General features: G+C 40.3%; 1 protein-coding gene and 1 long non-coding RNA gene across 3 annotated transcripts in view; one reads left to right on the plus strand and one right to left on the minus strand.

Moving 5' to 3' along the window:
- Positions 1-27,149, plus strand: part of BTC (betacellulin) — a 46,176-nt gene that overhangs the window by 18,337 nt on the left and 690 nt on the right. For both annotated transcript variants that reach the window (XM_086704846.1, XM_086704847.1), the window contains 4 exons: positions 7,867-7,965; positions 18,541-18,658; positions 23,554-23,700; positions 26,070-26,180. In XM_086704846.1, the coding sequence (XP_086560972.1) occupies positions 7,867-7,965; positions 18,541-18,658; positions 23,554-23,700; positions 26,070-26,178 (473 nt within the window). In that variant the 3' untranslated portion in view covers positions 26,179-26,180. The remainder of the gene's footprint in view (positions 1-7,866; positions 7,966-18,540; positions 18,659-23,553; positions 23,701-26,069; positions 26,181-27,149) is intronic.
- Positions 273-26,998, minus strand: LOC147581924 (uncharacterized). Its single transcript, XR_015250403.1, has 2 exons — positions 26,784-26,998; positions 273-600 (listed from the first exon to the last, which is right to left on the minus strand). It is a non-coding gene; the product is annotated as an uncharacterized LOC147581924 (long non-coding RNA).

Raw genomic sequence — 27,149 nt, forward strand, 5'->3', positions numbered from 1 at the left:
CAACTGATCTAACGTTATTTTGTTTTGTTTTGTCTTTATCGCGTTAATGCATCTTTCAGAAATTCTGCCGGCCACATGAAGTAGGTTGGATGAAAGAATAAAAAAGGAAAAAGACTGTGAAATATATGAATGATAGGTGACATCTAATACAGTTTTAAAAGGGACATCTAAAAAGTTTAGAACTATTTTTTAGGTAAAAAGTAAAATATGAAACAAAACAGAACAATGACAAAAAAGAACAAATAGACCATCAATATACCACTTCCCAGTAGTACAAGAGATTTAGCAGTTTCCTTTAATTGTACGGAGACTAAAACCCCCGTGTTTAATCAGACAGCCAAAAATGGCCAACGTGCTATGGGGCTGCATTACCAGAAATAAGGTGCCCTCAATTTGGGGGCTGAGAGCCCTATTCTACTCTGTCTTTGCCAGACCATGTGAAATGGCACCTTGGTTTGACCTTACATATAGAGGACCGTGGCAAGGCTTATAAGGGTCTTGATGATGACAGGGAAAATGTACTTGAAGGATCCAGGATGTTTAGCCTGAAGAGAAATTCTTTCAGGGAGACTTGATAGCTGGTTTCAGATAGATGAGAATCTGTCATGGGAAAGAGTAGATTTATTCCAGGTGATTCTAATGAGCAGAGTAAAATTACAGGAAGGCAAAACCCAGCTTCACATAAAGAAGCATTTATAGAGCTTAAGACATAGGTGGTTAATAAACGTTTTAAAAAAGATTTTTTTTTTAATGTTTATTTTTGAGAAAAAGAGAGAGAGAGAGAGAGAGGGAGTGCACAGGGGAGAGGCAGAAAGAGAGGAAGACACAGAATCAGAAGCAGGCTCCAGGCTCTGAGCTGTTAGCAGGAGATCATGACCTGAGCCAAAGTCGGATACTTAACCAACTAAGCCACTCAATAATCTTTCTGAATGAAGGAAGAACTGCAGTTGAAAGAATGGATGGATGGTCTCATTGAAGTGGACTGCCTTAGAAGAGAGTGAATACTCTCTCTACTGAAATTTTAAAGGCCAACTTGATGAACTCTCCCAGAGGATGATTTTAGTTGGTTGGTAGGATATTTTAATACGTGTAAAATTCTTACTAATTCTGGAACTGAAATTTAACAAAATTTGTGACTCTTCTGAATGAAAATCTTGTTATGTTTTCCACATCTGAGTACGATGTTTTCTTTCATTTTCTCTAAAGTAGAATCCATACTTTCTCTGATGCAAATAGGGATTATTTTAATAACATGTTGTTTTAAACAAATTCTTTTACTCTATTATTTCATTTAATTTTAATGAACTAGATTATTGGATGGGCAGAGAACCTATGATTCTAATTTTTCTTGAGGGAAAAGGTCAGGAGAGGTTGCTAATTAGCTCAAGGTCACATAGTGAATTAATGACTGAGTTCAATGATCTTTCCGTAAGATAATGGAACTCTCCTTAAGAAAATTTTTAAGAAGCCAAAATTCGAGCCTTCAAGGTTGTGTGACTGATTTATATTAAAACAACACATTCAAAATGAAAGCTGTATTTCATATTTCATATTTTTATATTTCTAAAATATTTCATATTTTTAGAGAAAAAATATTAAAACAGGTTGGAGAGATTGCAATGGTTCTCAACCAGGTCAATTTTCCCCCCAGGAACATTAGGCAATGTCTGGAAATTTTTTGATTGTGACAACTCAGAAGTAGGGGGCGGGGAAGGGGTGGGATGCTACGGGAATTTAGGAGATAAAAGGCAGGACTAATCATCCTAGAATGCACAGCCTCCCATAACACAGAATTATCCAGTGTGAAAGTTGAGAAACCTTTGGATGTTTTGCATCCATTTAAACCAGAACTTGGATTCCTTTGAACAGTGAGGTGAGATGTATAGCACGTAAAATACCTTTAAGCTCTTATTTTCTTTTTTAAAAAAAAAAATTTTTTTTTAATGTTTATTTATTTTTGAAACACAGAGAGACAGAGCATGAACAGGGGAGGGGCAGAGAGAGAGGGAGACACAGAATCTGAAACAAGGCTCCAGGCTCTGAGCTGTCAGCACAGAGCCCGACGCGGGGCTCGAACTCACGGACCGCGAGATCGTGACCTGGCTGAAGTCGGACGCTTAACCGACTGCGCCACCCAGGCGCCCCTAAGCTCTTATTTTCTAAAGACTTTTCATTTACTCAGAATAAAGTTATATTTGCCAAATTGCTACCTTTGACTGCCAAGGATTATACGTCACGGAAGAAGCCCTGCCTTTCAGGCTCAGCATTGTAAATCTTTTCTGCCTCTACTAATAGTCCTTTCTTTGCCTCTTTCCTATACCTTTGGCATCTTTCTATCAATTTTCTATCACAATAAAACCAAAAACAACCGGGGCCCCTAGGTGGCTCAGTCGTTGACCATCCGACTTCAGCTCAGGTCATGGTCTCACGGTTTGTGGGTTCGAGCATCGGGCTCTGTGCTGACAGCTCAGAGGCTGGAGCCTGCTTTGGATTCTGTGTCTCCCTCTCTCTCTGCCTCTCCTCCACTTGTGCTCTGTCTCTCTCTCAAAAATAAATAAAATGTAAAAAAAAAAAAAAAAACTTAAACCAAAAACAACCCTCTTTTTTTCTTTATATATTGACTGATCTTTTCCCTCTCTTTCTCAGTTTGACATCTTTGAAGAGTCATCTGCAATTATTTGCATACTTTCTATGCATTAATGTTTCTTCCTAATGTTTGTCTTTTGGCATCCCTTATACCTGTGCTTGGTACAGCAATCCAGCGAATCACTCAAGCCACAAACTCCAGTCACTCTAGACTTCTTTTTTTCTCACTGCCTACCTTATCCCACCAGTCACCGAGTCTTCTCTATTTTACTTTGTGACTGAGTCTCGCAGATTCATTTCTTCTTCTCCATACCCACTGCTGCCACCTTTGTGTTAAAGTACTGGTCTTAAAGTAACCTTTCCAAACCAAAAAAATAATTCTGTTGTTTCTCACTTAAAGGTTTTCAATGACCCCAACTTAGGTGACTAAGAATCCAAAGTAATTAATATGGTCATTTGTTATTACCTACCCGCCCCCGAGCCTTCTCTCCAATCACAATCCCCACCAGACAAACCAGAATAAGTTGGGTTATGCATATTGTGTCTTCTTACAAGTTGTCCCTTTTGTTCAGAATGCCTTGGTCAATTACAACTTTATGTGTCCTTTTCTTTAAAATTAATTTTAGTTTAGGGCTCCTGGGTGGCCCCTCATTGGGCTCCACACTGGCCATGAAGCCTACTTAAAAATTAATTTTATTTTAATTAGTATGTATAATAAATCATCATAATATGTATAATAAATATTTTAATTAAGTTATGTATAATAAATATACATAGATTTTTAAAAGCCCAAGAGTACTAAAAGGTTTATAACCAAAAATAGCATAAAAACTTAAAAAACAAAAACAAAACACACAAAACAAAACAAAACAAAAACAAACAGCAGATCTTTGTACCAAAGCTTCCTGCCTCTCTGCCTCCTGGAAGCAACCACTTTTGTCTATTTGAAGTGTCTCTTCTGCATTTACCTCCCTCATGCTAAATAACTTGCTTGTAATGCTATTTCTTGGCTTGTCAACTTAAACTTTCCCTACTGAATTTCTCCTCTCCCATAATTTCAGTGGGGTTACCATTAGGGATGCCGCTGAGAACATTGAAAAACCAGCACAGCAAAGATACTGATTCATCGCAACAGTCTCCCCACATGGTGTAGGTGGGCTAATTACTGGCCTTGATTTATGACAGTTTTTGATGTAATGGATTTAAATAATCAGTGTTTACATCACTATTACCATGTAAGTACTGTCTCCTGCAGAAACAAATAACATCAATGATTATGTCATCTTGCTTACACAATTTTTTTCTTTCTAGAAGTTACTGGTTGATGTTTACAACAATCATTTCTTCCTTCTTAAAACTCACCACAAGCCTCACCTGTTCTATCAAGTCTTTGCAGCTAGGTAGAGCCGATTCTCCATCCTGTGTTACCTCTGTTGTCCTTGCTACATGCACGACCCTTAAAGATTTCTGTGTCTCTCTTCCTCACCAGAATGAGAGCTCCTTCAGGTTAATGACAGTATCTGTTATCTTTGAACCCTCAGTGTCTTGTGCCAGTGCAAAACACAGAATACTTAGTAAATATTTGTTGCATTATGGATGGAACAAGAGTGTCTTTTGTCTTTGAAGCTGCCTTCAGTATTGAGCAAAATGGTTTTGTGCGCATTTCTCTGATTTCTGAGTCACTTCATATAGATCACAAACTGAAATGCCTGTCAAGATGTAGGCAGTTAAAATAAATGAGTGCGGCCACGTCTGATGGGGTCCGTGGCATTAAACGGGTCACCTGCTGCTTGACTCCGGCTAGTCGCTGCCCGGAAGGTGTTTCAGACCTGTGTTGCCAGCCCTTCTGCTTTTTCGGCGGAAGTAGAAAAATCCAGGTTTGCTACGAACTGCCATGATTCAATTTTTTAAGACTATGCAGACTGAGAACATGATTCCTGGGAGCGGATTTGGTTCGTGGCCACCAGCTTGTGACGGTGGCCTGAAGATTGTGGGTGAGCAGTAGCATAGCACATGCGACTCCAGTGCCTTGTGCTTGGTGTTTGGTTTGCCTGAGCATGGATCATCCCTGGGGGGTCCTCTCCAGGGCTGTCCCCAGTGGTGGCATCCCTTCACCAGCTGACGCCAGCGTGTGGAGTGAGTCGGGACAGAAGAGAGTCTGGGCACAGGCCCCAGCCTGCCAGAATGTTTGAAGGCACTGGGCAGCGTTTCAGTGGAATCAGGGCTTCCACTGTTAGGTGGAAGTGAAGAATGATGGGTTAAATAATACGTGGTAGAAGAAAGTGCAAGTAGACTAAAAACTGTATACTAGGTGCCAAGCCATGTGCCTTCTCATACGTTATTCAATTTTTTTAAATTTTTATTTATTTTTTAGAGAGAGAGAAAGAAAGAGATATAGAACATGAGTTGGGGAGGGGCAGAACATGAGGAGAAGGAGACACGGAATCCGCAGCAGGCTCCAGGCTCCGAGCTGTCAGCCCAGAGCCCGACGCTGGGCTCGAACCCACAAACCGCGAGATCATGACCTGAGTGGAAGTTGGACACTTAACCAACTGAGCCACCCAGATTCCCCTTATGTTACTTAATTTAATTTTTACAATAACCTCGAGGAGATGGTGTCATCTCCAGTTTGCAGAGGTTGAATCTCTGTAAGATTTAGAGGTTTTTAGTAAAATTCCCGCCATTAAAATAGATTAACACCAGAATTAAGGCTTCCTGATTCTGCCCATGCAGAAAGCCCATGTATGGGATTTTAAAAATGAATTAAACCTATTTTATAATAATAAAGACATGGATTGAAATTTTCTACTAGAAATGGATCCTGGGATCTTTGAATCTGAAAGTTGTTTTCTTCATTTACAGATGGATTATTCATTCCTTCAACATTTGTAGAGTATCTATTGTGTTCTGTGTTAGTTACCAGGGTTACAAAGATGCGTAAATATACAATCCCTGTGCTCGGAAAGCGCTAAATGATTGTATGTTTCTGGTTTGTTATAAGTGTGACAGGAGGGTGGCAGGCGTTGGGATAAAAGATATGAAAACTCTAGAAATTTGGTAGCCAAATTGTTTTTTTTTTTTTTTAATTTGGGAGATACTCCTTTGTTTGTTGTTGTCACAGATAAAATATGCTAGTAGGAAACTGAAAAATGAAAATAAGGAAAATTAAGGCAAAAGTCTCCTAACCAGTGTGAGCAACTCTATGTACTTAATTACCTACCTTTTGATTATCTATCAATATAAACATTTTTTACATTTATCACACACAGATGCAGAGAAACACACAGATCACACTGCATTATTATTCTATAGCCTATTTCTCGTATTTAGGAATATATCAAAATGTTCTATTACTATTTGAATTATGCCTGAATAGTATTTTATTGCATGAAAATAGTTCTATGTATTTAACCAACTCTATCTTGTTAGATATTTAGGGAATTTCCAATTTTTTATAATCTATGTCATAGAGAATTTTTACAGCTAAATCTTTTTATGTATCTTCAATTATTTCCTTAGGAAAGATTACTAGAAATGAAATGACTGGATTTAAGCATTTGTATATTTTTTGAGTTTTTTGCTTTTAGAACGTAGAGCACTAAATTGTCCTCCAGAAAAGTAGTACCGATGTATCCATCACCAGTGGATTTGATTTTCCATTTTTATTCACTATTTCAAATGCTAGTTACAACCTTTTTTTTTAACTTTTCTAATCAGACAATTAGAAAAAAGGCTCTATATTGATTCTTTTTGAAAACTCTTTTGGCCTTTGAACTTGCTAGATACTATTGTCCTCTGGTATAATACTCTCACTTCTTATTAAGGTTAATTGGTTGGCTGATTACTTGCCTTACTAGCTTTGGAACACTTTGAAGGTAGAGCATGTCCTATCTGCCTGGGTGTTTCTGGATGCTCGTGGATGTCTGTTGAATTGAGTTGAATTAAAGAAGATGCATAGCTTAGAAACCATTGGCTAGATGGATAAATGTCAATACACCCAGTGGGCAAGTTATTTGATTCCTGCCAGTTACATGATAATGAGTAATTTAAGTGATCATTGGTCACATGCCAGCACTGTGTTAAGTGCTTTGCATCCTTACCTGATTGAATCCTCACAGAAATGCTCTGGAGAAGAGATAATAATTGTCTCTACTTCGGCAATGAGGAAATTGAGAGATTATGAAATTTGCCCAAGGTACATGGCTGTAAAGTGGCAAAAAAGGTCATGAACTCAAGACTAGCTAACTCCCAAGCCCTCTTATCTTTTCCCATCTGCCCTCCCTTACCTTCTCCTCCCCTCTCCAACTTATTATAGATATTTAAATATATTTATACAAAAGTAGATAGAAGAGCATAATAAACCTTGGTTTAGCCAACACCCAGCTTTCGTAATTATCAATATGTGGCCAATCTTGTTTAATCTGTAAGTTTCTCCCTCCCCCTTGCACCCATCTTCTCTTGTTGGATTATTCTAAAATAAATGTTGGATACATTAATTTCATTTATAAGTTTTTAAATATATATCTTTAAGAGATATGGACTCTGTTCTTTGACCTAAACCACAATATTATTAGCACACTTTAAGTTCTCTAGAACAATTCCTTAATATTATCTAATGTGTAGTCAGGGTCTGATTTCCCAGATTATCTCATAAGTGACTTTTTACATTTGACTTGTTTAAATACAATCTGCACATTGTATCCTAAACTGTGCTAACCACAACACAGTATTCCTCTCTCCCCCATACTTTTTCATGAGACCCGTCCTTCTCAACAACAGAGATACTTAGCTGAGGGAAACTCAAACTTTCAAATAATTCCCACAAATTGAATATCTAGTTCACATATCCCAAGAAGGAAGTACAAACACTAGTTAATACCAGAGAAACACTGAGTCTGTTTGGAATGGAGAAAGTACGTTGCCACATGGGTTTGTCATTCATTCTCCCTGGAAATTCATCAGTGTATTTGTGCAGCGGCTGAGAAGTCTTATTTCTCTGCCTCTGTGATGTCTCCCTCACAAGCTATGGCCAAATCTCTTCACTTAAGATGCATACTTAGTTGCAAGTGTTGCTGGCTTTTAAATTCTGTCTTTGGCATTGAGCTTAAAAAACGAGACGTGCTGGCCTGTGTACCACCCCCCTTCCTGTGGGAGAATGCCTTGGGAATGGAAGGCACAGGCTTGTTATTTTCATAAATGGGTCATGGCTTCGATAGAGTATTTTGCATTGAGGAAATTTTCAAGTTTTCATGCTTGTTTGGTTCTGTTTTGAACTTGAAGGTCTAGTGATCCTCCACTGTGTCGTGGCAGATGGGAATGCAACCAGAAGTCCTGAAAGGGATGGCCTTCTCTGTGGAGATCCTGGGGAAAACTGCGCAGGTAAGGCTTAACACACAGTGCCTTTGTGTTTTACCAGCCTCATGTTCAGTCTTGGAACGTTGATTTCCCTAAGTTTTAATTTTTAATACTACACTAATCATAAGACTGGTTAGTTTTGTGAGCATATATAATGGACCAGGCTCTCTGCCAAGTGCTTTATATACAGTAATGCATTCACTCCTCGCGAGAGCCCTCTGAGCTGGATCATATTTTCGACTTTATTTCAAGGTGAAGTCCAGAAAGATTAAGTAACTTGCCAAAGGCTACCCAGCAGGTAAATTGCAAATCTGGGATTCATACAGGTCTTTCTGATTCTAGTGCTTCCATTTTTAATCATTACATTATTTTAGGTATTGCAGGTGTATGCTCCAGACTCTGGCATGGGATATTTTGGACTGGATGCATACAAAGTTGGCATATTCTATTCAAATTAACTTCTTTCTATTCCATAACTTAAAAGAAGGGAAGAAGGCAATGACTTTTGCATATTTTTGCCCTAGAGATGCTTCAATCAGCATTCTCAAAGTTGTTAGTCTAAAGCAAAGGTGAGCCTTAGTAAAGGGTCAGGTAATAAGTATTTTAGGTTTTGTGGACCATGCAGCGTTTTTTTGCAGCTACTCAAAATTGGCCACTGCACTGTGAAAGCAGCCATTGACACTTTGCAAATGAGTGGCGTTGGATATGTTTCAATAAAACTTTATTTAGAGAAACAGGCTGTGAGCCAGATTTGGCCCTTGCGCCATAGTTTGCTGACTCCTACTTTAAGGTTCTGTCTGTCCTTTATAGATGCAGTGGTCTGTTCTTCTCCAGGGTTGTCTCTGATTCAAAACAAAACAAATCAAATCAAAACAACCCAACACAACGCAACACAGGCCAATTCTAAAAGTAGGTGGGAGAGAGATTCCTGTATTCCCTGGAAACGTTTTGGAGCTCGGAGGGTAGTGACCTGGTGTAAGTGCTCCTGTCCTAGCACCCTGGAGAAGTCATAACTGAGCTGGGAACACGCTGAGCAAGTCACCGTGACGTGAGGCATCAGTTCCAGCCCAGTCTTCTGCTTTCTTCCCTCGCGCTAATGGGTGGTCTGGAAAGTGCTTCCAGGCTGTGGAATCTGTTGGTGTCTTAGATCATGCTTGTGTGGGTCTTTTCACTCGCGTAGAGAGAAGAACAAGGCCAGTGTTATGTGTTTGTGTGCTTTTCTTCAGTTGGGTTTTAAATATCTCCAATGATGGCATTTTCACATTTCCCTTGGGGGTTATTGCATGATCCAGTGACTGACAGTTCTAAAAAACTTGCCTCATCATTATCCTAAATGTGTTTCCTATTTTTTTAATTTTATTTTAGTGAGACTATTTAACATGAGATCTACTCTTTTAACAAAATTTTAAGTGTACAACCCAAGATCGTTAACTATGGGCAAGATGTTGTACAGCACCTCTCTAGAAATTATTCATCTTGCATGGCCCAGACTTTATACCCAGTGAATAATGACTCCTCATTCCCACCCCCGCCCTTGGCCCCTGGCAACCACCATTCTACTCTCAGCTTCTGTGGATTCAGCTGTTTAGATTTTTTTTTTCTTTAATAAGTGGAATCATGTAGTATTTGTCCTTCTATAACTGACTTATTTCACTTTGCATAATTCTTTCAAGGTCCAATCGTGTTGTTGCAAATGGCAAGACTTCCTTCTTTTTTAAGACTGAATAGTATTCCGTGGCTTGCATAAACCACATTCTATTTATCCATTCATGTGTTGATGGATATTTAAGTTGTTTCCACATCTTGGCTATTGTGGATTGAATAGTGCTGCAATAAACATAGGAGTATGTGTGTTTCTTCGAGATTCTGATTTCTGTTCTTTTGGATAAATACCCAGAGGTAGGATTGCTCAATCGTATGGTAGTTCTGTTTTTAATTTTTTTAAAAAACTCCGTACTATTTCCCATAGCAGTTATAGGTTGCCTTGTCAGTCTATTGTTTCTATCCTGTGCAGAAGAATTTTAGCTCATTTAAGGTCACACAGTAAGCAGAGTAGCCTGACATGAATTTGGAGAGACTGACTCCATTGTTAATCACAATGCTAAACTCCTAGAATTGTGGGGGAAGGTCAGAATGCTGAATATGTGAAGGAAATTCTGAAAAATAGTCCTTGAAAGTAAAGCCCAAATAAGGGCAAAATGTTCTTTTTAAAAAAAATATATATTTTAAATGTTTACTTATTTTTGAGACAATGCAAAAGACAGAGTGCAAGCAGCAGAGGGGCAGACAGAGGGAGACACAGAATCTGAAGCAGGCTCCAGGCTCTGAGCTGTCAGCCCAGAGCCCGACGTGGGGCTCGAACTCACGAACTGTGAGATCATGAGCTGAGCCGAAGTCAGACGCTTAACCGACTGAGCGACTCAGGCGCCCCAAGGGCAAAACATTCTTAAAAAGGAATTAATATGGAGTAGGAGAAGATTGTCCTTATTGACTGTGTGACCGTGGGTGAGTCACTCAAGCTTTCAGACATCAATTTGTAATCTATAAAATGAAGGAATAGTTCAGATCATCTTTAGGAGTTGGTCTTTTTTTTCTTTCAATTTTTTCATTTTTTATCTTTTAATTAAAAAAAATTTTTTTTTCAACGTTTATTTATTTTTGGGACAGAGAGAGACAGAGCATGAACGGGGGAGGGGCAGAGAGAGAGGGAGACACAGAATCGGAAACAGGCTCCAGGCTCCGAGCCATCAGCCCATAACCTGAGGCGGGGCTCGAACACACGGACCGCGAGATCGTGACCTGGCTGAAGTCGGACGCTTAACCCACTGCGCCACCCAGTCGCCCCATTATCTTTTAATTTTTTTAGAGAGAGAGCATGCAGGCATGCAAGCAGAGGAGGGGCAGAGAGAGAGAGAGAATCTTAAGCAGGCTCTACACCCAGTATATATCCCAACACAGGGCTCGATCCCACACCCCTGGGATCATGACCTGAGCTGAAATCAAGCATCAGGCAGTCAACCTGAGCTATCCAGGCACCACAGGAGTTATTTTATTTCTAAATGATTTTATTCTTTTATTGTCAAATAGCCCCAATCTCTAAGCATTTCACTTTTAGTTTGTCCTTTTCTATCTTGAGTAAGGAATTTATTCATTCCTACCAATACTTTTGCAGCAGGCTCTGTCCCCGGTACCAAGGATGAAACAATGAACAACATAGTCAAAGATGAGGTCAGAGAGGTAATGCAGAAAGAGAGGTAATGAGTAATGTCATGCAGAGCCTTGCCAGGGATTATAAAGCCTTCAGCTTTGAGTTTTAATAGCATCACTCTGGTGTCTGTGTGCAGACTAGACAGTTAAGAGTGGACAGGATAGAAGCAGGGAGACTAGTTAGATGTTGTTGCCATGGAGACTACTTCCAGCCTAGAGATGCTGTCAGGCTTAGACCAGGCTAGTAGAAATAGAGGGACGATTCTGCATACATTTTTAAATACAGCCAATAGAGTTTTCTGATGAATTGGATGCATAGTAGAAGAGAAAGAAGTCAAAGTGGCTCTAAGATATTTGGCCTGAATAACAAAGAAAGTATCATTTACTGAGATGGAGAAAGACCAGACTTGAGGGAGAAAATCAGGTGTGCCCTTTGGAAGTGTTCATTTGAACTGCCAGTTAGGCAACCAAGTGTTGGTTGGACAGTTGGACACTGAAGGAGGAGATCGGGGATGGAAACATAAATTTGGGAATTGTTACCATAACGGTGTTTAAAACCAGGAAATGCCCAGAAAGGAGTGTAAAAGCCCTGAGTCCCAAAGCATTGCAAAATGTAGAGGTTGGGGGATATAGGGAAGAACCAGCAAAGGAGACTGAGCAAAGGGGGCATTATATACATAAGAGTTCCAAAACATGCACTCGTGAAAAACAAAAGAAACACAAGTTTTCTTCCCGTTCATTGTTCTTTGTTTGCCCCTCAGCTATGAATAATTTTTAATATGCAAATATACACACACATCTACACTAAACTCTTTTTTCTTCCTTTAGAGGGATGGCATGAAAAAGGGCAGCTCTTTTTTGTTTTGTTTTATTGTTATTATTTTTTGATTTTTAAATTTTATTTAAATCCAAGTTACTTAGGGGGCGCCTGGGTGGCGCAGTCCGTTAAGCGTCCGACTTCAGCCAGGTCACGATCTCGCAGTCCGTGAGTTCGAGCCCCGCGTCAGGCTCTGGGCTGATGGCTCAGAGCCTGGAGCCTGTTTCCGATTCTGTGTCTCCCTCTCTCTCTGCCCCTCCCCCGTCCATGCTCTGTCTCTCTCTGTCCCAAAAATAAATAAACGTTGAAAAAATAAATAAATAAATCCAAGTTACTTAAGATATAGTGTAAGAATTTAGTGATTCATCACTTACATACAACACCCAGTGCCCATCCCAACAAGTGCCCTCCTTAATGCCCCTCACCCATTTAGCCCCTCCCCCCCAACACCCCTCCAGCAACACTCAGTTTGTTCTCTGTATTTAGGAGTCTCTTATAGTTTGCCTCTCTTATCTTATTTTTCCTTCCCTTCCCTTATGTTCATATATTTTGTTTCTTAAAATTCTACATGAGTGAAATTATATGATATTTATCTTTCTCTGACTTATTTTACTTAGCATAATACCCTCTAGTTCCAACCACGTTGTTGCAAATGGCAAGATTTCATTCTTTTTGATCGCTGAGTAATATTCCATTGTATATACACACCACATCTTCTTTGTCCATTCGTCAGTCGATGGACATTTGGGCTCTTTCCATACTTTGGCTAGTGCTGATAGTGCTGCTATAAACATTGGGGTGCATGTACCCCTACGAATCAGCATTGAAAAAGGACAGATCTAAGTGAGGGCCCACTCCTGTAAGCTGAGAAATCATTGGCCTAATCCTCCTGCTTAAAACACATGCTGACCCATTCTGATTAGCCCCCTATATGAACATATTCTAGTAACACTGGAGGGTTAGCAAGGACATCTGTGAGATCTATTTTTCTTTTCCTGGAGTAACGAACTCTTTTACATTTCTGTAGGGAATGGCATTGGATATGAAACCAAATGGTAATCCTCAAATAGGAGAAATTTTCAAATTTTGCACTTCTTCAAGGGCATTGTGAATTTACCTTCCCCTGTCTCAGGGAGAGAGTGGGCAAGATAAGACGGAAAATTAACTTAGAAAATAAAAAATTTCTTCCTCACCTCCTGGCTTAACACGGTTGTAAAGTGAGGAAACTCATATTGAGAAGTTGCCAGGAAACCAAGGAGATTAAAGGCTTAGGTTCTACTTCATGGAGTAGGAAGAAATTTTTCTTCAAATTCTTCTGTGACTACTTAAACTCTTCTGTGCATTAGCTGTTCCCTTTTTTAAAAAAATGTGTATTCATTTTTTGAGAGACAGAGAGACAGAGCATGAACAGGGGGAGGGGCAGAGAGAAAGGGGGATACAGAATCCGAAGCAGGTTCCAGGCTCTGAGCTATCAGCACTGAGCCCAACGTGGGGCTCGAACTCATGAGCTGTGAGATCCTGACCTGAGCCAAAGTCAGATGCTCAACTGACTGAGCCACCCAGGCACCCCTACCTGTTCCCTTTTTAAGGTCAGATAGCTATGTGGGAAGATAAATTTATAGGTATTTGTTTCACTTCCTCTCTGTCTTTGTTAACACTTATGGGACTTTTATCTCAAAATTTAGCACCTCCTTTTAATCTCTCGCACAGAGATTTAACTATGTATTTAACTAGGGGGTTAGAGATACTATGAGGTTATCCACATTGTAATGAGAATTACATAAAATAATTGTATATTGTAATTTTATAATAATTGTATATTACCCTTAGAGTTGATTTTAGAAGAGCTGCTGATATTAATATTTATAAAATCATTAAATGGATTTGTAACGAGCACAACTAGAATAAGTAAGTGAACGTTTTATGAAAAATAAACCTAATGTGTCAATTCTGAGGAGCTTTTTTTTTTTTAGTTTATTTATTTATTTTGAATGAGAGAGAGAGAGCCAGCACGAGCAGGGGAGGGGCAAAGAGAAAATCCCAAGAAGGCTCCGTGCCGTCAGCACAGAGCTAGATGCAAGGCTCAAATTCACAAACTGTGAGATCGTGACCTGAGCCAAAATCCAGAGTTGGGCATTTAACGGACAGAGCCACACAGGTGCCCCAGTTCTGAGGGGTTTTAAGCAGAAAAGCATCACAAGGCCTGTTTTGGTTTGAGAATAAGAGTTATGTACAAGAAAGACTAGAGAGCCATACTGTTTAATCAAACCATCCATCCATCTGAGGAAAATTCCACATTTAAACTAAGTCATTTGAGGGTGTGCTATACTCCTCCAATTTAGTTTGGCCCAAGAGAATCTCACGTCTCATCGAACTGTTCATAGGACTCAAGAAAGATGACCACTTCTTGCCTGTCTGCCCATATGATGGAAGAAAGACGTTCTCGCTTAGAATTAGGTTTTGACGTACACCTATCTGCAGTAACCCTAGTATTTCCTTATTTAACTGGCTTTAGCGTCTTCGGAATATGGCATCTCAAGAAGAGATTGAGATACATTACCCCACAAGTAATGTGGGGCCCATTCACTTAGGAGATTGTGTTGCAACCTGGCCTGCTAGTGGGTGTAGTTTTCCAGTGCGATTTTGTGGGAAAGACTCAATCCCAGAGAATGCTTTGGTTTTGGAAACAGGGGTTAGAAAAGAGTAAGGGTGGCGGGTGGTGGTGGGGGGGGGGGGGCAGAACGACTAAGTTCCAGCACCCCCATTATCAGGGGAATTTTCATGTCGCATTTTCCGGACCAGGCGATTCACTTCTCAACAGAGAAACACAATACATGGGACTAATCATTCTTTTGTCATAGGATTAACTTTTCCTTCTTGATAAGCATCTCTGGAATGGAAGGACAGATTTTGCCATCCTCTGCCCTATGTCATCGGGTCTCGTGATAGGCAGAAAATGTTAGATTTCACAGTTGTTCAATTTTCAGATAATGTGACCTTGATGAATATTAGACAAAAGCAACTGGAATTTTAGGTGCATTTTGAAAGGGGGTATGCTGATAAGCCTTCTCATTTCCATCAGAGAACTGAGATGATCCCATCTGTTTTGGGGAGGGGGCAGTATGTGTGATGTATTATTTTTTTTTTCCACGTTTTAAAGTTCCATAGAGAAATCACTGGACATTTTCTGCGTGGTGGCATGGAAGGGTTTTCAAATCCAAATAATGCTGGGAATATTTAAGATCATGTTTATTTGGCAAAGGAGAGAGATCTGGGAATGATCCGAACAGTGCCTGGCAACCATTTCCCTGGCATGGATCTGTGCTGCTTGGATGGGCTGAGGCTGGTCAAATCCCTGCACCCAGCAGCTGCCGGTTAAGGCACTTTTTGGGATCATGCTCTGTATGATGTTTATTAAAAGGGCAGCTACATTTAAAGGGACATAACCACTAGAGAAATTAGTAAAGCTCAGGATACAGAGCCATATGGCTTATATTTAAAGTCAGGTATGCTTTGCAAAGTAGGAAGGACCTTCCTGGATCACAGCAGATCCGTGACTAAGTCTTATTGCTTCTTAAATTCATCTCCTTGACCTCGGTTCCCCTCCCACAGGCCCACATCACATATATTTGCATGGCTCAGGCATGCCTTGGTTTTCTCCTTGCTCTTGGCATCTTCCTACTCTAACTCAGCCTGCAGATTCCTACCTAATACACTGAAAAATGTAGTTTTTACATATACCATTTAATTTAATTCACGAGAACCGTCTTCAGCTCTCCTTTGCCTTGTAGTTCAAATGTAAACACTTCAGCCTACTGCCATTTGATGACTCTAACTTCCATTCACAGACCCCCTTGGCTGTTCCCCTCCATTTCCATTAAATCTGCCTCCCACTCCCCACATGATGAGGCTTGCATGTTCCTGACCTTGAGTTTTTGCTCCTAGCATTCTCCATAGCTAAATAGATTGCTTGCCTCCTCCTAAAACAAACAAACAAGCAAAAAAAAAAAAAACAAAAAACAAAAAACAAAAAACCAAAAACCATTTCCCAAAACTTTTTCTTTAATTAGATAAGTGCTCTTTGTAATGATACAACATTTCTCTTGGAATTGCTAAGATCTTGAAGATTCTAGAATCAACTCATTGACTGAGGACTTTATTGTGCAAGGTACTCTGCTAGGAACTTGTGCATGCACTCTTTATTTGAGGTCCTCAACAGCCCTTTGAGGTAGATGCTATCATCTTCAGGGTACAGGTGAGGAAACTGAGGCTCAGACAGCTTCATAAGCTTGCCTGGACCCATCCAGCGAAGGAGAGGCAGAGCTGAAAATAAGACACAATTTTTCCTTCCTCATCTGATGTTCTTTCCTTCCCGTTTCCAGTGTGCCACAACTATCTATGCGGTTACTATGGTTGTTTTTACGGGTTGGTTGCTTATTTTGTTGCCTTTTTTTGTTGTTGTTGTTCTATTGTTCTAATTTAGATAGACAAGATATGCTTCATTCTTTTGATGTTTTCCAGTGCTCACTACAGGGCTCTGGAAATAGAAAGTAGGCATGAAAGTTGGCCAATACATTTATTTGCCAAAACCTACAGATCTTTGTTTTTGAGACACTCTGGAGTTATTTCCGGAAGAAATTTCAGTAAGAGTCCCATTGACCCGTATGCGTGGGAGCAAATGTCTGGCGTGTAGAAGCTGTCAGCCTAGCTGGTAATCAAGTCACCATCCAAAACCAGGTCAGCCAGTTCCTCAGCAACATCCTGCCACCCCCTGAAGCTTTGTGACCTGGCATTGTGGGAATTGAAACTTTGTGACCTGGCATTGCGGGAATTTGCTGTGTATAGATCATCTGAAGTTCTTGGCAATTCCTCCCTCTGGTTGCCCTGGGGATTTTTTGTGCTCATTTTATAATACTAATTAAGAAGTTTAGCAGTCATTACTATTAATATCACTCAGATGCCAGGTGAGTGTGAAATGCCCTTCTGAAGTGAACATCACGGTCCTTCTGGCTTCACAGGTGGCTGAGTCTGTAAGCTGTTGGTCATAGCATGAATGTGAAAAAGTCCAACCCTGGGCTGGAGCTGGCTAGTTAGCTGTTGGCTCTGGGTGTGGGCGCATGTCCGGTGTGAATCAGCACATGAAACAGCAAGTCAGTATTTCTGTACCGTTACTCTTGTCAACCCTTACTTATTAAAACCTTCTACATGCACGGATGGGAGAAACTTACATATCACCGTCCCTAGTTGAAAAATTAGGCAATGAAAACTCTAAATGGTAAGACAAGGAAGTCAGAGCAGGATCAAAATCCGGGATATGAGGCTTCCAGTATCTTTCTCTTTCTTTAGAGCAAGAGAAACCATTGAGGGGTTAAACGAGAGGGAGAATCTCCCATTAGGCAAGCGTGACTTCTGGATGCATCAGGCTGAGAGCAGATGACAGCTACCTGCTGAACGGCTGACTTGGCAGAGTGCCAGAGTGGAGAGGTCAAGAGCATGGAGTCCGGGGCAAGACCTGTTGGGTCTGAGTCTCAGTTCGACACTTCCTAGCTGTGTGATCTTGGAAGATGACTTAGCCTCAATGTGTTGTGCTTTGTTCACCCATAAATAGCAGATAAGAATGATGCTTACCTCACAAGGCTGTTACGAGCATTAAATAAGTTACTATATATTAACTATTATGTATATAACTATTATAACTATATATAGTAGTACTATATATAGTAGATATTTATATAAGTACTATATACTATATATATAGCTATAGTTATGATAGTTACATATATATGTGTGTGTGTATATATATATATACATACATATATATATATATATATATATATATATATATATATATATATACAGAGAGAGAGAGAGAGAGAGAAGATGACCAGTATCTAGCACTTGGTTACTGCTACATGCATGTTTAAGGGAAGGGAAGGGAAGGGAAGGAAAAGGAAGGGAAAGGAAGGGAAGGGGAAAAAAGGCCTTTTCTTTTTTTTAATGCCATGTGCCCCATGGCTCTGATAAACTTCACAGAAAGAATAGCCTTCTCTCACAAAAACTATGCTTCCCCTTTTAAACAACACCAAGGTTTCTAAGAGGTAGGTTGGGCACCAATCTTTGTTAAAATACGAAACATTCCCAGGGCATCAGGGTGGCTCAGTTGGTTAAGCATCCGACTTCGGCTCATCTCGTGATCTCACAGTTGGTGGGTTCGAGCCCCGTGTCGGGCTCTGTGCTGACAGTTCAGAGCCTGGAGCCTGCTTCGGATTCTGTGTCTCCCTCTCTCTGTGCCCCTCCCATGCTCATGCTCTGTCTCTCTCTGTCTCTCAATAATAAATAAACATTAAAAAAAAATTAAATATGAAACATTCCCACCAAGATCCCCATCACCCTATTGATAGAGCTATTTGGGGACCACAAAAGTCTGGCTTTTATCCCAGTGTTGAAAGAAAGGGATACTCTATAGGAGTATCTCCTATAGAAAAACCTGCAGCAAAGAGGGGAATATGATTCCACGTAGAAATAAATGTGTATCTAAAGTGAGTTGATTTATTGGGCTTTTTCTCATTTGTCAGCTACCACCATGCAATCGAAGCGGAAAGGCCACTTCTCTCGGTGCCCCAAGCAATACAAGCACTACTGCATCAAAGGGAGATGTCGCTTCGTGGTGGCCGAGCAGACGCCCTCCTGCGTGTAAGTGGACCCCTGAGCCAGCAGGCAGAGGGCTGCAGAGCAGTGCTGGCCGTGGACTTGACAGGGCTGGGAAGTCTGAGCTAACCGAGTCCTCTGTGTCAGGACACAGCTCCCCTGGTCCTGCCCTCGGCCATTTGTTTAGGGACCCTTTCTGCAGCCACTTATGGAGAAACTGACACACACTTTCCTTCTGAAATAGGAGCCTGCGAGAGCCCAGATCGGCTCCCAGGCTGTGTCCTCTGCTGCCTTACGCAAGCAAGCAGAACTTTCTGTCCAGTGTTAAGGATGCTTTTCAGCTCCATTCATCTCCCAGGTGGTTCGAATGGAAGCAAATTCTTCTGGAACGTGTTAGGTGGTTTGCAGTTAATGTAAATATGAAGGATTTTCTGCCAAATTAAAATTTACTTTTGCAGGTGTCAATTAAGTACAAGGAAATTAGTCCTGCTTCTAAGCAGAGATTTATTTGCAAAGCCTGTTTATTACAGAAGGGAATTGGAAGAAAAGTGCTCTTTCTGCTTCTTAGTAGACTGATTCCAAGTTTAGTTTTTATTCAGGCACAAACAACTTTTTTTGCACTTACAAAATATTTATTTTCTTCTAAAGAGATATCTTTCTAGGATATCTAAAGAGATATCTAGGTGCTCTCTGAGACCTTTTCTGAAAGATGAGCAAGATGATTGTTTAAGTATAATTTTGACCTAAAGTTTGTAGAATGTTTATGTTTTTATGTGTCGTTCCCTCGGTATACATTTTTTTTTCATAAGTGTCTCAAAACAGTGATTCGGAACCCTGATTTAGTGGAACATTTAAGGGTCATGGACTTCATAAAAATTTAATTATAATTAAATTAAATTTAAAAATAAATATACTGGATAATACTTTGAGGGGATAAGAATTGCTAATGTAAGGAAATAGGGAAATGTGTGTGTGTGTGTATGCTGCGTGTTGGGAAAGAATAGAGTTTTTTTTTTTTTTTAATTTCCTCTAATTGCTCACTGGCTTAGAAGAATATATTGCGTTTTGAAAATATTAATGCCCTTTAACCCAGTACATTTATCTAACTTGTCCCTACGTCTGCAGATTTATTGTCCTTTAATCCTGCTGCCTTCTAAAATGAAAACCGCAATATATAATCTCCCTGCCTAAGATCGATACACAGCTTGTCCCCTTCAGTGTGAGGCTAAAACTCATTTCCATGGTCTCCACAGCTCCTCTGATTCCGGCTTACCTTTCTAGCCACATCTCTCACCATATTCCCAGCTGTTCCTCTGAAATCCCACATCCCTTTCCACGGTTTATCACACAAGCTCTGCTAGTCTGGAAAGCTTATTCGCACTGATGTTTTGGATGCAGCTCAGACCTCAGCTCCTCCTGGATCCCTGCACTGACTTCCCTCTTCTCGGACACACACTCATGTGTGTTAGACGTCCTGTCTCTGAGATCTAGTCTCCCTTCCATGAAGGCTCTTTTCCTCTGGAGCATAGCTGTTGGTCCCTGTGAGTGTCCCTTCCGTGTCTGCGAGCACCCAGAGGCGGGTCTCGGGGCGTATTCGTTTTTGTGTCCCAGGGCCAAGCGCAGTGTCAGAATTTTAATAGGTGCTCAGGAAATGAGTGGCGAATAAATGAAGAAGTCCCTCTAGCATGGCGCATCGAATGCTATGCTGACAACACCAAGGCCTTACTCTGAGCCAGGAACAGCTTCTTCGTGGTAAAATGGTGCAGAAGCAACAGCAAGCAGAAGAGCAGAGAAGCCAGCACACAGATTTTGAAGCCAGGTAGACCCAAGTTAAGGTTTTGTTTGTACCAAAAGAACTGCTAACAACAGGTCAGTTACCCTTCCCGAGCCTCAGTTTTATCATCTGTAAAAGGAGGTAATAATATCTCCCTCTCAAGTGTTGAAAACAAAGCAGGAGAATTCATTAAGCAAAAATACTTTCTGTCGTACCCAGCACAGAGTAGGTGTTCCATACATTGTCCTGCTGACGAGCGGGGTGTATGTGACCTGGGCCTGACCTTTTAGGTGACTGGTCATAGCACAGGTTCGGGCATAGCTGTGTTGCCATTGGTGACTCTGCCAGCTTGGAAAAGCACAAGTATCTCCTTTTGCTTGGAATTACAGGAGTGTGTGGACTCCTGCTTTTACATTAAAAAAAAAAAAAAAAAAAGTGTGCATCTCAAATAACTCAAATCCCCTTAGTCTTCTTAGTAGTTTCTTGGAATGGGAATGATTTCTTTCCAGATACATATCTTCATGTATCTATGTGGTACAGTTCATTTAAGCAGTATTTCATGTGCTTGGGGCATCAACTTGAGAGTCAAACAGCTTGAATCTGAATTTCTCTATACTCTCAGTTTCTCCACCTTCCAAATGGGTTAATAATGACACCTACCTCAGAGGTTGTTGTAAGGATCAATTGACTTAATAGTTACAAATCCCTTACAACCGTGTCTGGTGATTATTTCAGGACAGTGATCCTAACTCTGATTTTTCAGAATCCTGAAGGGTCGTGGGTGTCTTTAAAAGTGATTTTAAATGCTTTAAGATGTTTACTAGGGGCGCCTGGGTGGCTCAGTCGGTTGAGCGTCCGACTTCGGCTCAGGTCATGATCTCACAGTCTGTGAGTTCGAGCCCCATATCGAGCTCTGTGCTGATGGCTCAGAGCCTGGAGCCTGCTTCCGATTCTGTGTCTCCCTCTCTCTCTGCCCCTTCCCTGCTCATGCTCTGTCTCTCTCTGTCTCAAAAATAAATAAAAACATTAAGAAAAAAAAAGATGTTTACTAAATAAAAACTGATGTATTCAGCTACTCAGCATTTCATAAACATCTGCTAGGATCTTGTACTCTTTGCCTCTTCTTTCCCCATTGAAATGACCATTAGCTGACATGTTATTGGTTTGATGAGAAGTGAGGTAACATGAGAGCCACGGTAACTGCCTGTGCAAAGGCTGGCCTTCTGGCCTGGCCTCATTGGGTTATGGCTTTTGCAGGAAATCCTGCTTACTGAGAAATTCAATTAAAGCACGGCTACACCACTGAACCCAGAGCCATAATAATAATTAAAAAAAAAAAAAAAAAAAGACAAAAAACATTCCAAAAGAGCAGCAAGTCATTTCTGTGTATTTTATGGGCAAATTTATTGTTTAAAAATGCCAGATTTAGTGAATGTGTTAGAGAAACCCTTAAGCTAATTGGAAGAGACTCTATATATTTGTAAGATTTTCATTATGACCTTAAAAAAAAACAAAACTCTTTAAAAAAAAAAATCTCCTCTCCCTCCCACACACGCAATAAAAAGTGATTCCCCCCACGAGTTCCAGTTCTATGTGCGAGAGATTTTTGATGTTTCAAGACCTTTCTAAGCTCTCTTCCTGTTATTTTGACCTTGCCAGGAAGGAATTTTCCTCACATACGCGGGGGTTTTCTTGCAATAGACGCCATCAGGTATCGTTTCTCTACAGCTTGAACTGATCGTCACCTTTCTATATGGATGTGACCAAGCCAGATGTTTCTTCGTGCTGTTGTCTCAAGCATTATATCAGCGATAATGTCGGCATTATGGGATCTCCTTCCCTGTGCAGAATAGGCTTTGTGGGAATTGACTGCACTGCTCTTGTCAAACACGAACCAGAAAATGATCTGGCAGTAGTAGATCCTTTCTTGCAAAAACAAACGAAAAAAAAAAAGAGAACAAAATAAAACAATAGCTAAATAAATAAACAACCGAGGTAACACAGAAATCTTTTTAAGAAGCAGAATTTCATCTTTTGGGGATTTAAGCAATTATGTATATGACCACTATCTCTTTTGTTTTGAATGAGTCTGAGGAGAAAAAAGGGAAGATACTTGTTAATGCAAAGGTACTGATGTTACAACATAGGATTTCAGTTTTGCAGTGTCCTCAAACTTCTTACGTACCTTTTAAGCGTCTAATGGGATTCAGAGAATACTGTGGATAGTCCCCAGATCACTGAGCCTTTAGCTGAGTGTTGCTCAGACAAGCCTTGGCTTGGACAAAGGGAATCTGCAGGGTTGGGGTAAATCCTAAGGCTGTATTGATAAAACGTTGAGAGATTGAGGAGAGTGAAAGTCACTCTTGGAGATTCCTTGACTTGTGGCCACTGCGTTTTATGAGGGCCGCAGAGAAAGGGGCCATTTACAGGACAGTGGCGGGAACGGTATGCACGTCTGAAAATGGGTCTTTGAGCATCAAATAAAGGAGCTGGAGAGGACAAGACCTATTGTATTTTGGGGGGGGTTTAGTTGGAGGGGTGAAGAGCATCACGTAATCTGTGGCCACTGTGAGCAGAAGAATCAGAACTGGTGGGTGGCAGTTAAGAGAGAGAAAGGAATCCTGTGGAAAAACATTTACGGAGCTTTCTATGTAGTTCATAGGCTATCGGTCTATGAACTTTCACACGTTACCGCGTGTGATCACATGAAACAGTATAATTTCTAACAGTTTGGAGCAGGAGGACTTGGGCACATTGACTGCCCTCCAATGACATGGGCGGTCGTGGGGATTTTGAGTTCCTTGTCATGGCGGTATTTAAGCGCTTGGGGGGCACCACGGAGGGATTTTTGCCATCTCCTCTCTTTCCAACTCAGAACCTAAAATTTTAAAGTAAGTTTTAGTAAATTGTGATTGCCTCTGTTTATTTAAATTAGCCATGTTGCGAATGTTCAAGTGATGACAGGCTTTCAGCGAAGCAAAGAAAGTGAAATTACTTGTGAACACAGCGGTATCCAGCTTTATTTGAAAAAAAAAAATTTTTTTTAAAGGAACTGAGCCCTTTATTAATTCCAGTAAATGACAACAGTGTTAGTTCCTTCAAAAAAAGAAATAGTAGAGGTTCTTAAAAGTCTTGCACGGTTTCCCTTGTTGTTTTATTTTCACAGCTGTGATGAAGGCTACACTGGGGCAAGATGTGAGCGAGTTGACTTGTTTTACCTCAGAGGAGATAGAGGGCAGATTTTGGTGATTTGTCTGATAGTAGTTATGGTGATTTTTATCATCTTGGTGGTCGGTGTCTGCACATGCTGTCAGTAAGTATTTTTTTTTTTTTTTTAGTATCATTTTAAGGAAATCTGAGAAATTTTTATTTTGCGATTTCTTTTCTTCTTGCCTTCTTTCCCTCCTTCCGATCTTTCTTCTTTCCTTTTTGTTATGATTGAAATAAATCACTTACAGCGAAGTGTCTACTTACAATGAAACACATGATATACCGCGTTTGTCATTTTACTGAGCATAAATATTATCATTGAAAATAAAATGTGGGGGCGCCTGGGTGGCTCAGTCGGTTAAGCGTCCGACTTCGGCTCAGGTCGTGATCTCGCAGTTTGTGGGTTCGAGCCCCGTGTCGGGCTCTGTGCTGACAGCTCAGAGCCTGGAGCCTGCTTCAGATTCTGTCTCTCTCTCTCTCTCTCTCTCTCTGACCTTCCCCTGTTCATGCTCTGTCTCTCTCTGTCTCAAAAATAAACAAACATTAAAAACATTTTTTAAAAATAAAATATGTATAAAACTCTTCATTAAAAGAAGAAGAAGAAGAAGAAGAAGAAGAAGAAGAAGAAGAAGAAGGGCAAAAAGTATGAAGGTGATCAAAGGTACAAACTTCCAGCTGGAGGATAAGATAAATAGGTCCTAGGGATGTCATGTGCCGCATGGCGACTGTAGCTAACAACACTGTATTGTATATTTGAAAGTTGCTAAGAGAGTAGATCTTAAAAGTTCTCATCACAAGAAGAAAAATTTTGTAGCTGTGTGTGCTGACAGATGTTAACTAAGCTTACTGTGTTGATCATCTTGCAATATATGTAATATGTATTTGTGTATATATATATGTGTGTGTGTATGTGTATATATATATATGTAATCATTGTACACCTGAAATTAATCCAATGTTATATTTCAGCTACATCTTAGTAAAAAAGCCAGCTATGTAGTCTTAAAGTCAATCATGTTTTATGTGGGTTTGTTAGTAGGCAAACTAAGACTTTTACTACCTTACATTGTATCATGACCCAGTAACTTAGGAAGGTAGAGACAAACACACAAAAACATTTTTTTCCACCTTGGCCACCGTAAAATAATGGATTTTATTTACAAAAGATGATTGCACTGGTTTTCTTGTTTTTACTTTTCATGATGTACCACGACTTTGGAAATCAAGAAACACCTTGATTTTTTTCTCTGAGACAGTGTTTTGATGTACTTCTTAAGTTAGTTTCTTTCATGAAGCTATCAAAATTTGTATCGGATGGGGACTCCAACACAGTATGCTAAAAAGACCTTTCTTTTTTTTTTTTTTTTTTAAATTTTTTTTTTTCAACGTTTATTTATTTTTGGGACAGAGAGAGACAGAGCTTGAATGGGCGAGGGGCAGAGAGAGAGGGAGACACAGAATCGGAAACAGGCTCCAGGCTCTGAGCCATCAGCCCAGAGCCCGACGTGGGGCTCGAACTCACGGACCGTGAGATGGTGACCTGGTTGAAGTCGGACGCTTAACCGACTGCGCCACCCAGGCGCCCCTAAAAAGACCTTTCTTAACGTGCTGTGTTCTTGTCTTGAGAAGCTAGTTGAGCCTCCTGAACTTCTCCCTTTACTTTTGGGCTACTGGGCACACCAAAGAGGGTGTCTTGTGACTCCTTTCTTCACAGAAAAACTTCAGCGTAGCTACTAGGAGTCTAGAGTCTTGGATTTTTAGCCCAACTCTGCTATTCAATATCTTTGGGACCCTGGACAAATTTCCTAACATCTTTAAACTTGAATTTTATTTTTTTGTAAAACAGAAAGATTAAACCAGGTAATCTGTAAGATTCTTTGTAGCTATAAAATTGCAGGGTATTTAAAAATTTTTTTTAACCTTCAAAATGGCAAAAAAAAAAAAAAGAGCTTTTATAACAGCAGATTTGGACAGATCTGAGAAAATTAATTATGACATCAATTTTGCATTATACTTTAAGAAACTGGACGATAACCCAGAGGATCTAACACATTTTTTAATGTATCTATAAGCTTAATTAACAAATCCTGAAGCTATCTTCACCCTCTTGGTTTTCTTATGTCTGTTTCCAATTTGTGTTATTCCTTATTCACATACTACACAATGCTTATTAGTCTGTTTTGTAAAATGACGTGTCCTGAACATTTTTCTTGTGCTAACCAAGCTCCATCAACAGCCAGGTGCCCTATTCTTTCTATTTAGGTAACTCTATTCACACTTTTGCCTACTGTGGCTATCATGGGAGCCTAGAAAAAGAGACAGGTTAAAAGAGAACTTAAAATAGTTAAGAAAAAAATGAACCTACAAATTTTTAACCATCTAGAAATAAGATCAGAGGCCCTCTTGATGGTTAATTTTGTGTTCATATGAATTAACAGGTCCATACTAACTTCTAACACCTTATCTTCCAAGCCCTCTTCGGAGGCGTCGCAAAAGAAGAAAGAAGGAAGAAGAAATGGAAACTCTTGGTAAAGATATAACTCCAATGAATGAAGATATTCAAGAAACTAGTATTGCTTAGTGGTAAGTATGAAAAATTTGGTAGGCGAGAAACTATTCAAGTGACAGTTACCTGGTGAGATTGGGCTTAACTTGATGTAGTAAATCAATGATTCGAATTTAATTATGCTTAGAAACATCTGAAAGTAAATAGATTTTTTTCATAGAATCTGAAGCCAAATGAAAGACTCTCATATCTTTCTTTTGCATGTTACCACATTGACAGGCATGCAGAAAGAGGACTTTTATACACTTTTTCTAGTTTACTGAAATCAACCTGCTTTCTAATTGTACATGGTTGTGGTGGTGATTTTATATTTTTTTCTTCCTTGCTTTTGGGCACAAGGAAGAGGTATTGTAGCTTAAATATCTCACACTGAAGAAAAAAAAATAATAGCTACGTTTTAATCATAACCACATTTACATAGCATTTACCGTATGCCCAACGCTGTTCTAAGCCCTTTCAACGTTACATCCGTTAGGATCCCAGCAGGATCGAACAGCGAGATTTATTGAGGGACTGGGAGGGCAGGGTTGAGGGACCCACAGGAACTTCAAGGCTCCTGGAGCCTACCATTGGCAGGAGGCCGCTCCCCTCCCCTGCCTGGAAGGACCGGGGAAGGTTACCTTGGCACTGAGAGGCTGGCCACCAGAGGGCCTATACTCTGTAGGAGCTGTACCTGCGGTTAGAAGTAGTCACTGCCGGAACCTCAACAAGGAAGAGGAGCAAATGTAGAAAAAAACTCCCCAAACTGTCTCACCACCTGCTTCAGATCTTCAGCAGGTGCCTCCCATTAGCCAAACCCAATGAGGATCCAGGGGACAAGGGGGCCCTTGTGATGTGTCAGCCCCCCCCCCCCACCCCCGGAGCTCAGAGCAGGACAAAGAATGGCTCCAAGGGGGCAAATGGATCACGGGGCTCGTACAATCGGCTAGGGTAGTTTGGCTGTGATAGCGTCAAACCCAATCGAAAGGATTTCAAATGAAGGAAAT

This window comes from Puma concolor, chromosome B1, assembly GCF_028749965.1.
Source record: "Puma concolor isolate L17-30 chromosome B1, mPumCon1.1.hap2, whole genome shotgun sequence".
In the NCBI taxonomy this organism is placed as follows: domain Eukaryota; kingdom Metazoa; phylum Chordata; class Mammalia; order Carnivora; family Felidae; genus Puma; species Puma concolor.